The sequence below is a fragment of the Pantherophis guttatus genome, chromosome 1 (assembly GCF_059756535.1).
Source record: "Pantherophis guttatus breed Tessera chromosome 1, ASM5975653v1, whole genome shotgun sequence".
Classification (NCBI taxonomy): domain Eukaryota; kingdom Metazoa; phylum Chordata; class Lepidosauria; order Squamata; family Colubridae; genus Pantherophis; species Pantherophis guttatus.
Genome location: NC_142063.1, coordinates 113,019,055 through 113,035,034, shown reverse-complemented (window position 1 = coordinate 113,035,034; position 15,980 = coordinate 113,019,055). Strand labels below are relative to the sequence as shown.

General features: G+C 37.7%; 1 protein-coding gene and 1 long non-coding RNA gene across 2 annotated transcripts; one reads left to right on the top strand and one right to left on the bottom strand.

The window, feature by feature from the left end:
* Positions 1-3,355: 3,355 nt before the first annotated feature.
* Positions 3,356-11,894, top strand: LOC148116518 (pepsin A-like). Its single transcript, XM_087881442.1, has 9 exons — positions 3,356-3,472; positions 3,964-4,126; positions 4,465-4,582; positions 5,007-5,125; positions 6,906-7,105; positions 9,175-9,291; positions 9,663-9,804; positions 10,440-10,538; positions 11,625-11,894. Exons 1-9 carry the CDS (start codon positions 3,417-3,419, stop codon positions 11,766-11,768), a joined length of 1,158 nt encoding a protein of 385 aa, XP_087737568.1. The 5' UTR covers positions 3,356-3,416; the 3' UTR covers positions 11,769-11,894.
* A 234-nt stretch (positions 11,895-12,128) lies between these two features.
* On the bottom strand, positions 12,129-15,873 carry LOC148116517 (uncharacterized). The gene is made up of 2 exons (XR_015731640.1): positions 15,708-15,873; positions 12,129-12,579 (listed from the first exon to the last, which is right to left on the bottom strand). It is a non-coding gene; the product is annotated as an uncharacterized LOC148116517 (long non-coding RNA).
* Positions 15,874-15,980: the final 107 nt, after the last annotated feature.

The window sequence follows — 15,980 nt, the reverse complement described above, 5'->3', positions numbered from 1 at the left end:
TTGCAGTGAGTAGTTAATAAAAACAAGTACGCTAATATATTCCAACTGACATTAAGAGAAACGTCTGCATCATTTTCCCTTCATTGCAAATTTTAAAAAGCCTATCTGACGATCAGGCAACTCAACTGGGATCGTCAGAGAGGCTTTTCAAAGCATTTTTTTCTGCAACCTCTTCAGCCGAAGAGGTGGTAAAAAAAATGCTTTGAAAAGCCTCTGACGATCCCAGCTGTGTTGCCTTTTCGGCAGAAGAGGTTGTAGAAAAAAATGCTTTGAAAAGTTTAAAAAAAAAAGTTGGCCACGCCCACCCAGTTACATTATCCACAATTACATTACCACCACCTCCAAGCCTCACCCACAGAACCGGTAGTAACAAATTTTTCATTTCACCCCTAATTCAGGTGCATAATTTTCTATGTCTTTGAATACTTGTGAGATGCACAGCTTATGCTGCTGTTTTGTAGGGGAAGGTTAATAGTTGTCACTTCAGAACACTACCAAAAGCAAAAATTAGCCCTGACCCAGATTTGCCCTTTTATGCTTGGTAATTCAGGCTCTCTCTTAAAAAAAAAGTTCTCTGGGGGAAAAAAAAAGTTAAAATTGGATTCCACCCAGTAGCAAATACAGAGTGCCAAGCAGCAACTGATGAGTGTTATTTGAAATGCTACTTTCATACAATAGGATAAAGGAGGGCAGATATGCTTCCATGGCCAGCACAAGATTGTGAAGATAACACTGCAAAAGGACTTTTAATAAAGGTTGTTTTCAGATGTTGGAAGTTTCCACTACAAGGAGTCACACAGAAATCAACATTACTTCGCATTTGCTGGGTCTTAGCAAGTTCCCAATTGTCCTAAATGGAAAGTAAATTCTCTCGTCTAAACTTAATAAGATACTAGTGATAACTTTGGGTTTGGATACAATCAAGCTACTTGTTTTGCAGTTGTCCATCCAGATTCAATAGCATCATGACTGTAACCCACAGTCTGACTGCTCTGATTACCTCTGCAACTAGGTTTTAATAGTTATGCACATCAAATTTCAAGCGTATTGTATATCTGGGCCACTCCTCATGCAACCATCATCGTGTTTCACAAGATGTTCTAGTGAAAGAACATCTTAACAAAACATTGAGGGTGAGCTATTTCTTCTTAGACAGAATTTAAAATGGACCAGAGGGAAGCTGAGAATATTAGACTTGTGCTTTTTGAAAGAAAACTTGTATTGTACAACATTTTACAAAGGATAGACGATTGCAACCTCTTTGTTGTTTCCTACCCCAAATGGTTTCAGGAATTTTCAGTACACCCAGCCCCTATGTCTTTCAACTCATTTGATCCCAAAATAAAATGCATCTAGGACTGATTTGTGCTATTTTCATCCATTCCTCACCTTACTTTCCTTTCTACTTTTCCCAAGCAAAGCTTTATCGGGGAAATATAAGCCTAAGTGAATTTGACCAGAACTTTTCTGGTTTGGTTTCATTTTCCTGAGCAGGCTATAAAGAAAACAAATTGTGGGTTTTAGAGAAAATTATTGGCTTCAGACATCAGATTCTGGATCACCAGAGGATTCGTCTCTTCTCGAAACGAGGACTGAAACTTTGTGCAGTAACTATCTGTTCCAGCCATTTCCTGTGGCATTTTTCTTTCCAAATATCTGTTCTGGTGAAAAAGACAGAATAAGCTGCACCAAATCTTTTCTCAGGTAGTGTTAGTACTAGAAACCCTCCATTGGAAAAGTTCTCTAATTGTGCAAATTGGTATCATGGGGAGAAGTGAGAACGGTAAGTCATATCTATAACAATCAACTCTCAAAAAATAACGTAAAAATCTAAGTAAAAATCATTATTGAACACCTTGTTAAAACACACGTATAATTAGTAGTTGAGTACAAACCAGTCATAACATTCAGGAGAACCACTGGGCAAGTTTTACATCACATCTGAATCCCTAAATAAAGTCATGCTTTCAGAATCTTCTGAGAGGCCAATAGAGTCAGGGCCCGTCTCATCTCCAAGGAATGATGCCCCAAAAGGTGGGTGCCATGGCAGAAAGGGTCCCTCCCCTCAGATGAGGCTCCTGAGTAGATGGGACCCAAAACATGCCTCTACCTGATAGGCAGATGTACCTGGGTAGAGGTGATCCCTCAAATAACCCAGTCCCCTGTCATGTAGGGCTTTACAGGTAATTACCAGCATTTTGAATTGAAATCAGAAGCATACTGATGGAGCAGCTTGTAGAGGACAGGTGTAACATACATTGATCAGCCCACACCTCTGAATTTTGCACCAGCTGCAACTTCTGGATTTTGCAGAATGTTGCAGTGTTGCAAAGGCTACCAACTTGTCTAAAATATCTTTCCAGAAATTCAACAATGCTGGGTATATTGCAGTGGTGAGTTGCTCACAGTTCGCACCGGTTCGCAAGAACCAGTAGTAAAAATTTGTAGTAGTTCGCAGAACTGGTAATAACATTGGCTGGCCACACCCCTGAACCGGTCCTGGCCCAGTTGCTGCTCGCTTATCCCACCCTCCTCATCAGAGACTTTTTTTTTTTACTTTTAAAAGCATTTTTTCTACAATCTCTTCGGACAAAGAGGTTGTTGGGGGAAAAAATGCCTTTAAAAGCCTCTAGCGATCCCAGCTCAGTTGCCTGATCGTCAGAGGTTTCTAAAAGTATTTTTTTCTGCAACCTCTTCAGCCGAAGTGGTTGTAGGAAAAAAAATGCCTTTAAAAGCCTCTAGCGATCCCAGATGAGTTGCCTATTAGTCAGAGGCTTCTAAAAGCATTTTTTTCTGAAACCTCTTAAGGTTGTAGAAAAAATGCTTTTAAAAGTTAAAAAAAAAAGTTGGCCACGCCCACCCAGTCACATTACCCATTACCCCCACCAAGCCACACCCACAAAATAAGCCACGCCCGCAGAACTGGTAGTAAAAAATTTTAGAACCCACCCTGGTATACTATATCTGAAGCTCTCAATTGTAAACATTAAATTTATATTTAATTCATTACATGGTTTATTTTCTAAAAAATAAAATTCCATCCAGATTACTTTAAAAAGAAAATGTACATTTTTACCGTTGGTTTCCATGTTGAAAAGTTATGGAAAACATTCCTTTAGTGCTCTTGGGATGTACTAAAGTCTTTGAAATGGTTGCCAATGTCACCTACACCTCAGCCTTTTTTTTTAGGTCAAGAACTTAATGCAAATGAAAAGAATAACATGGAAAGTTCTTCTTAAGGACATTTTTAAAAAAGTTAATCATATCAGGAATGTCTGCCTTTTTGTATGATATGCAAATATGATAAGAGAGTCTTGGAGCTATATATATGTGTGTGTAGCAAACCTAAGGGTGTTGCTTAGAAGCTGGGACCCACACTTCATTTGAATCAACAACTTGGGGATAAAGGAGAAATCATGAAGTGCCTCTTACTTCTGAGCCTGGTGGCACTTTCCCAGTGTCTGACATCAAAGTAAGTATTGAGCATGGTGCTTTCTTCAAAGAAAACGTCATGTACCATTTTCTTCAGAAAAATCTAATTTTCTTTCTAAATTATGTTCCACAAACTCTTCCAGCAACTTTCTATTGTGATTGGTGGGCAAGCCACAAAGCCGTAATTTGCCTAGGTTTTCCACTAACAGTAATATTTTATTTCCATTTATAGCTATATCCGCAAACACACTGTGTGTTCATCAAGTAGAACATGCTTCTTTCTCTAAAGAGTATACCTAGATTTCAAATCCTTCTTCCTCAGCAGAAATAAATCTGAACCTAACTTTTCCCATCCTGAGGGCCTCCAGATATGTTGCAATTATCTTTTATTCTAGCTGGGAATTCTGAACTTGTAGCCCTCTTAAGAGTGTTGAATCAGAGAATGTCCAAAATGCTTTTTAAAAAATCTTTAATGCTACGAGCACTATCTCTCACTTATTAATCTTTTCCATTCCATTATTCAATGCTTAGGGTTCACCTAAAGAAAACAAAATCCGTGAGGCAAATCCTTCAAGAGCATGGGCTGCTAGATGATTTTCTGAAGAAGCATCCTTATAACCATGGCACAAAATATTTCCCTGGGCTGCAAAATACATTGGCCACTGATTCTGAACCCATGCAAAATTATATGGATGTAAGTATTCCATATTAAGAGGAGATGCTCAGCATTTAGCCTATAGACAAGAATAGAGAATCTCAACACCTGTTGATTTAAATCAATAGCCCCTGGCTCTGGAGAGCAATAAAAGAGACATACGGATTTAGGAAGTTATACTTTTGAATATTTGAAAGCAATTTGGGATCATGGAACATAAACGATATTCTACTGTAACAAATTGAGCAGATTTGTATTGTTTAAAAAGCTTGTCAAACTTGCTTTTGTCTACAAAGAAGTGTTCATTTGCTTCAAAAATGTTATGGAGATATCAGGGATGGATTTTCTTTATTATGTTCTTTTTTCTACCTCCACAGATCGAGTACTTTGGCACTATCTCCGTTGGCACTCCACCACAAGAGTTCACAGTCATCTTTGACACTGGTTCTTCCAACTTGTGGGTCCCTTCTGTGTACTGCTCCAGTGGAGCTTGTTGTAAGTAGTCTCCATAACTGATGCCTTCTGAGCTGCTACTCAAAGGGTTTATTATGGAATAACAGAACATACTCCCACATAGCAAATGTTTAGGCACGAGCTTGGATATAGAAGTGTGGGATGTAATGTAATGTATAATCAGATCATTTTATTACAGCCATAAAGCCAGATACAGTAAAATGTCTAACAATAGAACTATTACATATTTTATTTTCCACATGAGATAAAGGGGAAATGTAAATATTTTCCCCCAAATTATAAACCAGCTTTCAGGTTAGCTATGACTGAGGACAGCGTTCACATATTAGAGAATATTGCACTGGAATGAGTTTAATGCCAAGATCTTTCTTACTCTCTATCGCTCTTTCTGTTCTGTTACATATTCAATATGCCCACATCATACTACAATTACTTATCTTTGCAGCTGACCATCATAAATTCAATCCACAACAGTCTTCCACTTTCCGATCCACCAGCCAGACCCTATCCATCACCTATGGCACCGGAAGCATGACTGGAATCCTAGGCTATGATACTGTCCAGGTAAACTGCCAAAGAAAATAGACTGAGAAGCTATCCTTTGGGAAATGGAGTCAGCCTGGTTCTGGGTGGACAAACAGGGAAGACCGAATTGAATTCTGTATAGATAGAGCTTTTTAGCTCTTTCAAACTTCTGATCCTTGTTCATCTCAGAGGCAGCCAAGACTATGGTGTTTGTTTTGGGAGTTTTCATAGTCAAGAAGAACAAGGAACTTTAACAAGCCTTGTTATGTATGCACTCATGACTAAATAATTAAGAAATTCAGTAATATCCTAGAACAGGGGTGTCAAACTCTATTTCATTGAGGCCAGCATCAGGGTTGTGTTTGACCTCAGGGGGCATGGGGGTGTGTGACCAATTTGAGTCACTCATATCGGGACCACCTGTGGTGCAGTGGTGGGTTTCAAAATTTTTTACTACTGGTTCTGTAGGTGTGGCTTGGTGGGCGTGGCATGGCATGGCATGGCTTGGTGGGTGTGGCTTGGTGGGCATGGCAGGGGAAGGATACTGTAAAATCTCCATTCCCACCCCACTCCAGGGGAAGGATACTTTAAAATCTCCATTTCCAACCCAATTGAGGGGAAGGTTACTGCAAAATCTCCATTTCCTCCTGATCAACTGGGATTTAGGAGGCAGAGAATAGATGGGATGGGGCCAGTCAGAATTTTTACTACCGGTTCTCCAAACTACTCAAAATTTCTGCTACCAGTTCTCTAGAATTGGTCAGAACCTGCTGAAACCCACCTCTGCCGTGGTGGCCTGAACAATATGCCAGTGAAAACGGGCTCCCGAGGGCTGCCCAGGGCCCTCACAAGCTCCGATTTCACTGGCAGAGGCACTGCAGAGCACCCCGTGGACCAGATCTGGCCCCCTGGTCTTGAGTTTGACACCACTGTTCTAGAAGATCTAAGAAATTCAAATTATCAATAACCACTTCTCTTGGAAAGTTGTGCCATAATTGTTCTTTATTTATGATTTGAACATTTTTTTCATTTATTCATGGCCAATTTTCAAAGGCTGACTGGAGAAGTCTTGCCGTTTTCTTGATAAGGTTTTTCAGAAATGGTTTGCCATTTCTTCTTTCCTAGGGCTGAAAGAAAATGACTGGTCCAAAGTCATCCACCTGATTTTGCTTCTAAAATAGGATTAGAACTCACGGTCTCCCTGTTTTTAGCATGATGCAATAACCACAACTCTAAACTGGCTCTCTGTTCAAAATATTCAAAGAACAAATTGGGGGGGGGGGGAACCACAGTACTGTAGTGACACAACATCGTTTTCACAAGATAATAATAGATTTTATATTTTCAAATATGAGGATATATGGGCACTATGCATTTCATTTCAACAGACCTAGATGTAATTATGTGTGACAGCTCACAGCATGTATACTAGGGCAGCAGGGATGGGTTCTATTTACCTTTACTATCAGTTTGCAACGGGATTGTGCGTGCATGCTTCTGCACATGCGCAGATCGTCCATTATGACGTTGCAGATGGTAAACTAATAGGACATACAGACAGATTTCCTTTGAGGTTATTTTATGAGATAGACATTAAACTGCAAAGCAGTTTATTTAAAAGCGGTGAATCAACTAGAATCAAGTGAATTATATGAATCATTCAAGGTCTGTTTGCAAACACACATGTATGTAGCTATGCATAACTCTGCTTGAAATTGAAATTAAAATGCTTCGGTATGTGCGTCCGATGCAAATGTAGTAGTACTTCTTGAAATTAAAAAGGAATTTTATAACTATTTCTCCCTGTTCTTCTGCACAGGTTGGAAATATTCAGGTCAGCAACCAAATCTTTGGTTTGAGTCAGACCGAACCAAGCAGCTTCCTTTATTATGCCCCCTTTGATGGAATCCTGGGTCTGGCTTACCCTAGGCTGTCTTACTCTGGCGCCACTCCTGTTTTTGACAACATGATGAGTGAAAATTTGGTATCTCAGGATCTCTTTTCTGTCTTCCTGAGTCCGTAAGCAACAATGATTTGTGCATGTTTTTCTGAAGGAACTAAATACTATCTGTTGCTAGAAGGGAGAGGGCATGGATGCCAACCATATTATTCCTGGAGAAACTCAGCAGTAGACAATCCTTTCCAGTTTTACAAGTTTTCAGTGCACTACTGCAAGATTAATGAAATATTATGAAAAATCCCCAGTGAGGGTTTTTTTAAAAAGCATGCACATTCAATAACAATATCCCTATAAAGTAGTATGCATATAACTCTTCACCATGAATAGCAGGTGGCGGCATGTAGGTGACTGTGACTAATCCCCAAAAGACTAAGCAGGGTTAGACCTGTTTAGTATTTGGATGGGGAACTATAAAAAAATTCCAGGACTGTTGACTAGAATAGGAACTTTTTAAAACAAAATTCCTGGAACAAGTCAATGGTAAATTACTTTTATCCCTTTGAGTTCTGCTAGATTGCGTCATCGTAGCAGCAGGGATATTCCTGAGAGGGTTGAGTGAAGAATACTAGGAGTATATTCCAGGAGTCTGTACACTACAGGTAGTCCTCCACTTACAACCATTAGTTTAACAACAAGTTTTGAGAGGCCAAAAAGAGTGATTTATGACTTACAACTATTGCTGCATCCCCATGGTCCCATGATCAAAATCCAGGCGTTTGGCAACTGGCAGGTATTTATGACAGTTGCGGCATCCTAGAGCCGTGTGATTGCCATCAGTGACCTTCCCAGGAGACTTCTGATCACTTAACAACCATACCATTTGTTTAACTGCAGTGATTCACTTAAGGATAGCAGCAAAAAAAGTCCACAAGCATGACTTGCTTAATGACTGCATCACTTAGCAATAGATATTCTGGTCCCAATTGCTGTTATAAATTGTGGATGACCTGTATTCCCAGCAGGTCACCCAAGGCATATAATGGGTATCAGAGCCGCCTGCCTACAATTATTAAGCTCCTATAGTGGGTGGCAATATAGAAAGATGCTGGAAGCAGATGATCACTTTAGTGACAATGGCTAAGGCATCATTTCATACTACTGTATGGAAAAAGGAAATGATAAACCTCTCCTGTATTTTACAAAGTAAACTCGTGAGTAGACAGTGGAAAAGGACTGACAATATAGTGCCCGATAATAAACCTTTTAGGTTGGATTAAGCTCAATATGCTACTGAGGAAAAGCTCAGGATCTTTCAGAATACAGCTAATATTTATGCCACAACTAGATTAAAAACGAAGAGATTTCTAGCTGCTGATCTTGCCAGGCAGGAAAATAAAACTTGCCAGCAAATCTGCAATATAACCCAGATCATATCAACCCAAAGAAAGAAAGTTTAGCACAGAATGGAAATTATAAAATACCATATCCATAATTTCACATGCTACCACAATTAAATTTAGGATCAACCAAGGCAGGTTATTTGAAAGAGAAAATGCCAGATGTTCAAACTGGCTTTAGAAAACATTTAGTATTAAGAAAGGCTATTGCTGATGCATGCTGGATAATTGAGAAAAACACAGAAAAGAGTTTATATGAGCTGTTGTAGATTATAGAAAGCCCACTGACTGTGTTGACCATGAGAAGAATGTTCTCGAGAAATTTGGAACCACAGAGCATCTTATCTCCTTACATGAAACTTATAAATGGGACAAAAATCAGTAGTCCAGAAGGAACATAGTGGAACAGATTGGTGCCAGGTCAGTGAGTGATTCAGATAAGCCATATACCCTCTTATTTATTAAAAGGTTAGGGTATATGCTGAATATATAGAGAAGGGAAGGGACTGAAACTGTTCATACACCAATTCCCAGAGCTAAATTCCATTTCTTCAACAGCATTTACCCCTTGTCCATATAATCACTAGATAGCAGCCAAGAGATACAACTCTCTAACTCTTTGCTACTACCAGTAGCTTATAAGTGAAACAATCAACTAATTAACCCATTGTTTCAAGGGTATTATTTTTAAAAGTTTGCAATGGGTCAACAATATAATAGGAAACAAAAAGGAAATGAAAAAATATTTGCAATTCCTCTAATTGGCATGTTCTTGTATGTTCATTTTTCAGAGATGGCCAGAGGGGAAGTTTTATTATGTTTGGTGGCATTGATGACTCCTACTATACTGGAAATCTCAACTGGGTGCCTGTTTCTGTTGAATACTATTGGCAGATCACTGTGGACAGGTAACCCAACTCCTACACCTTCAGCCTTCACATTTCTGCTTCACAAAGATGCAATCAAAAACCGAATGCAGAATAATGGCAAAAGAAGATGCCCATCAGTTCTACGAAGTAGGACAGATTAGGAAATAGATACTTTAACAAATATAGGAATATAGTTTAGCATTGTGATAAAACAGACTCTTGAAAACTTGCCAAAATTTCCTTCTGCTCCCTCTTATAGGGAGAAAAAAAATCAAGGTGGATTATTTTGAATCTTTCTCATTCTTCTTCCTTTCCCATGGCCCAAGTTGTTTTATAATTTCAAAAGACCTGCAGGCAAAAGATTATGGTAGTTTTCTTTCTCTCATCTTTACCTAAATATTTCCTTTCAGTATCACCTTCAATGGTCAAGCCATTGCTTGTTCCGGTGGCTGCCAAGCTATTGTTGACACTGGTACCTCCCTCCTGGCAGGTCCTCCCAATGCCATTGCTAACATTCAGAACTTCATTGGTGCCCAAAATTCCAATGGTCAGGTGAGCTTGATAATAACGACTATAATTAATATACATAAATAAGTAATCATTACCAGTAATGAAAAATTGCTGGGAACATAGTGTTGAAAAAGTAGTAAAAAGTGAGCAGGTTAAAATGTTGGATTTCCAAATACAAACTGATAAAGTCTTGACTCACAACACACCAGATTTAACTGTTTTGAAAAAAAGAAAGCATAGATAATACTGTAGATGCAGTAGTATCAAGAGATAGGAGAAGACAAAGAAGATCTGAAAATCAAAATAGAAAGGTTATAGCATAAAGCAGCTGTGGTGTTTCCAGTGGTTATCAGAACACTGGATGCTATACAATGATTTTGTGAATCTTAAGAGGTTTTTCAGGTTAATTTCTAGGGTTTTTTGCTATTGTTATGTACAATCCATTTTCTCCCTCTATTCCAATTCTTATGCAAGATTCTTGGTTTGGCCTAGATAGGGAGGGCCAAAGGGTCAGAGGTGGCTTTTGCCCGGGGTGTGTGTGTGTGTGTAAAATGCCCAGGTTTGTTCTAATGCATTTTTTTCTGGACAATTTATAGCCCAGCTTTTTTTGTTTGTTTGTTTCTCAAATCTTATGGGGCTGCTAATATATGTTTTCTGTTCATCCTATTATCCATCAGTATATAGTCAACTGCAATGCTATCAACAAACTGCCTGACATCGTCTTCACCATCAATGGCATTCAATACCCTGTGCCCGCCAGTGCCTACATTCGCCAGGTAAGATCTGTGGTTTATCCAAAAAACTGTCTCAAATAATTTAGGTCATACAATAAACCCCGAGAGAAAGAGAAAACCTGACCCATGAAAGAATTATAGCAAGACAATCTCAGTCACTTATATTCAAGTGGGAGAAATTTTCTAACATTTGAAATGTTTTTGATAATTTTTAGCATAGCAGTATTTTCATTATGCATTAAGAATTGAACTCTGCAACTCTGAACATGAATTTCAACACATTTAGTGATAAGATTATTCTCATGTAGATCATATTCATTTCTAGTAGATCTCATTTCTCCATAATAGACCACCATTAATATTTTAGATTTCAATTCCCAGTGTTTGGGCTTCCTGGGGGATTATCAGAATAGAAACCCAACACAGAAGGAGGAAAACTATAGGAGATTATTTGAAAGAAAGAGTATTATATCAGTTTATCATTTTGGACTCAAGAATAACCACTATGTTTAATCACAAATATTGCAATATTAACCTAATGTTCATAGAATGGAAGATACACGTAAAGTGATTCTTTCCTTATGGCATTATTATTTCATTATGCCATAATCCAAATTCTTGGATTATACAAATGTTCTAGGAAAACACGGTTAAAGAGCAAGCACTGTTAAACATGTATGATTCACTGCTATATATTATCCATGGAGCTCTTCAGAAAGTTTCATACAAGGTCCGAACATGGTTCTCAACAACCTGGTCTTTCTTCTATGGCATTGCCTTCATTTTCTCCCCAGGCCATGTTTTAGTCAGTGTTACAGTAGCTGCACTAGGATGAACATAGCATTTTCCCTTACTCCAATATAACCCAACAGCAGGCTTAAGGTATGTCACCCATCACCTTCAAGGGAAATCAGATGACTCCAGATTTAAAAAGGAGGTTAGAGTTAGAGGAAGTTAGAGGTAGACAATGGAGATAGCCTATTTAATGCAAGTATGATTTTCTGCTACTCCAACATGGATAAGGAAAACTCAACAGGAAGGGGAGGGGAACGTCAGCTTCCTGATGCTTTGCAAAGGCCCTCTAGTTACACCATTCAAATTCATCATATATTTGAACTTCTCTTTCAGTTCCAAAGTTATTGCGCGAGTGGCTTCGAGAATATGTTCTTCCATTCTGATCTTTGGACCCTTGGTGATATCTTCCTTCGTCAATACTATTCTGTCTTTGACCGAGCAAACAACCAGATTGGCCTGGCTCCTGTGGCAAAGTAATAGCAACATCTTATTGGTCATATTATAGCCTAAGGATGGTCTTGACTCTTTGGAATTAAGTGTGGTAATTATGCTCCTGATCCCCATGCTTCTATGTCAGCAACAATAAATAAATATAAAAATAAATGGCTTTGTATTCACTGAACACTGAATGCATGTCAACTAACGAACTGAAGTTAATTCACTCCAAGTGGAATTTCCCAAGTGAATACATCCAACCAAGGGAACCCAACAACTTTGTGAATAATGGATATCACTGTCAAACTATTCTTAATTTTAGGAAGTTTTTTCCAGCATTCAACAAACATTTAACTTTCCTGCAATTAGTAAAGAAGATGTCAATAAATATATTTTCCAAGGTTTATATTTGTCTATATACAAAACAAGCCTTTATTTATTTTGACATGGCAAATCTTGTCCACCCAGAAATAAGACAATACTGATAGTACCAACGTAACACTTGAAGTTGGAGAGTATGATAAGAACTCAAAATATGTCATATACCTCACAGGAGCAATTCAGACATGGTGGCTCTGTCCAGGAGCTGTTATCTTCATGAAGAACCCCTCCAAGAGGTGCCAAAAGATGAGCTACGGGGAGGAGATGAGGAGGTGGGAGAAGCTGTTGATTGAAGCACAGAGAGAATGGAAACGAGCAGAAAAGGAAATGGGGTTTCAGGTACACTCAAGGGAGCAAGTGCTGGGGAACTCCTGGGGGGCAAGACAGGCCTCTGGAGAAAGGCGTAGCAGAGTCTGCAGCTGCTGAAGAGACTGCAAAATAGGAGAAGGGGTCAGGCTGGACATTGAGAAACCTGTGAGGTAGGAGGGAGGAACAGGAAAGAGAGTCGGTCAGAGAGAGAAATTGTCAGCTCTTGCTGCTAAACCAGACAGGAAACACAACTAGATATACTAATTCTACTTTATTGTAAGGCTACATAAACAGAATCTTGCTGATTCTGAAGTACAGACTTCTTGCCACCACTTTTAACTGCCCAAACAATTAGGGCAGATCCTTCCTAAATTACTTCTTTTTGTTTTTTTAAACATGTTTTATTTACAGTTTTCTATTCATACCATACATATTTTGTGGACAGTGTATTGACTGGGTCAAATCTTTTTTAAACAGCGCTAACAATAATAATACAAATAAGTATGTGTACTCCTAGTCTTCCAACTTCAACAATACTATTCTCTCTTCATAATTCTTTATCATTTTCCCCATTAATTCATTTCAACATAGATAACATTTCTTTGCGCCATGTATTTGTTATCCTCTACTAAATTACTAATATTTAATATTTTAAGAATTACTCATTATTCCACCATAACTTCCATATTCCAAATGTGTAGAATTACTAATAAAGCCAAATATTAACAATATTTAATCAGTCCCAGGAGTGTATCTCAAAATCCCCACAATTTCTAATCCTTAATATTTTAAATTCACAATATACTTTAACACATTATTAATGTTAGTAATACAATTAAATTACCTAATCCTAAATTTCCACCTACTAAGCTGGATTTATTTTTAGTTATAATAAATTGTATTATCTATTATTATATATATTACTATTTTCCCTATTTGTATTTTCCCATTTTATTAATATATTTTCTCATTATCCATCATCTCTTGACCTTTTTAAAATTCCATCATTTATTGACTTTTTAGTCAGCCTTTTATCTCTCTCTCTTGGAATCTTGGAGCTCTTTTGATATTTTTGTGCCTACTGAAAATTCCCTTCTGGATACCCTTTGTCTCTTTCTGCTGTATTATTTGAACATCCATCAACAAGACTTCCTTTTTTTAAAAAAAAGAGATTTTTCTTTTCTTTTTTCTCTAGATCTTTTTTTTAAAGAAATTTTTCTCTTTTCTCTCTGTTCTATTATAAGCTTTTAAGGAGTTATCTGATTGATTCCTACTTATTAATCCTTTCTCTTCTTTATTTTTACCTTCTTGCATCTCATTTTGATTTTTCCTTCCACTGCTTCTTCTAATTTCTCATCTATTTCTTGAATATCATGTTCCTCTTTTCCCCTCAATTGTTGAGTGACTTCTACATTCGTTTCTGTGTCTTTAAACCATCCCCTTGTCTCCTTATTGTTCTTTATAGTTTCATGCACACTTTTTAGCATCAAGAATATTTCTTCATATACCTCTATTATCCCCTGTAAATCCATTTTATAACAATTTAATAAAAATTACTCAGTATATTTCTGTAGTTCCAACATTTCAATATTTAAAAACTCCTGCTTAATAAAATTTCATCAATCCCATAATTATATCTCCAAAACCCCTACATTTATGATCATTAAAATTCTTTAGTAATTTACAGCCTTATAGTTTTTCAATTATATATCTTCCCAATTGTCCAAATTTTAGTCTTATTTAACTTTCCTTCTTTTGTCTTTTCTTCTATCACCTTTCTTCTTTTGTCTCACAGAATGTTCTGTTGGATAACATTAATAATCCAAATCCAAGTTAATCTACTAGATTCTTTCCTAAATTACTTCTTCTGACTGTTAATCCATAGCGAGATCCTTCCTCACTTGTCTGATTGCTTCTAAGCAGCATCTTTTCCCTTCATTCCCCAAGGTCATTCACAAACTCCATTACAGAAAAGGCCAATTATATTCAGAAATCCTCCCCACCTCACCTCCCCCACCCACTTTGCCCAAAATGCACAGCTTCCAAATCACTGTTGGGAAGATATTTCTACTCCATCAATAAGAGCTTTTACACTGTGCTCTCAATTGTGCCTTTTACCCAGCTTTTGATTCCAGTCTTATCTGATTACAATAACAGAGACTTTTGAAAACCCTTGTTAAAGGAACCGAAAAGGGTTGCTAAATTCTGTATCTCTACAGTAAACAAAATCCCATTTTGAAAAAATTGAGAGCATCTGTCAAAACAAACTGATTATGGGACAGGTAGAATTTTGAGTAGAGATTACTAATTTCTGTTTATCTGCTAAAAGGTTCACATTAAAAAACATCATTTAAGAGACACTCAAGGAAAAAGGTGTTTTTGAAAGATGCAAACAAAAAGGTTTATTTTTATTTTAAAAAATCAAGCACATAGAGTGAAAAATATGTATTGCAAAATTATGCTTCAGGGAAAATTATGTAAGAAACAAGGTCAGATAAATTTGTACTAAAATGTTTCTTGGAAATGATTATCAATGTAATATGAACCAAGGGTGATTGCATACAATACTCTACATGACAAAATATACTGTTTAAAACTGCTGCATGTTATTTTACAGATCTTTTAAAGCACATTTAAAAATCCTGGAAGATGAAAACCTTGTTAATTTAGAAAAATTTAGAAAAAAAACCTGCCTATTTAGAGAAATAAATCTCTGCCCCAAAAAGTTGATCGGGTGAGCTCCACATACTGAGGGGAGATAATTTAATCCAACAGACTGAGATCCCTGTTTCAATAGCCTCTTTGAATTGATCTTGATTTTTTAAGTTCGGCAAGAACCAGTAGGCATAACTACGGCCATTGAGGATCTCAGTAACGAAATGAGAGGGATTTTGATTGATAATTCTGTTCCATAGGAACAATCCATTTGGCAAAAGTACTATCACTGGTGAAACATGACAGGACATTTACCAACATAGATGAGATGAGCAAGAAAGTGGAAACAGCAGGCTAGCTGAGATTTCTAGAGGAACAAATGTAGTCACCATCCTTGGCAGTTTACAGCAGCAAGCCGGTCTCTGCTGGGCTGAATCACTTTGGCTTACTAAACAGATGAGGACTAGATTTACAAATTTTCCAACATCTCCTTGTTTTCCCACTGCTCACATACATATTCCCATAGTCTCAGGACTTTTCTAGTTGATCAGTTTTTATCACAATAAACAAATAATTGATGCAGTGCAAAGGATCAAGAAGGCTTTCTTGTAGGATGAAATATATCACAGTCCTTACCTTCACAAGACAATCTGTCCACACTAAGTCGGTAGCCTGGATGACAGCTGCACGTAAAACTCCCCAGTGTATTGTGACAGGAGTGCTGGCAGGCTCGCTTCTCACTGGGTCGGCGGCATTCATTCATATCTGCACCAGACAGACAGGGCGCTAGAGGCTTACAGCACAGCTAGGTCAGCTCAAGGTTGGAGCTGTGTAGATTTTGTTGCTTAGCGATAAAGGGCCAGAAAGTATAGTATATACATACAAACTATGCAACAGATAGCATATGCA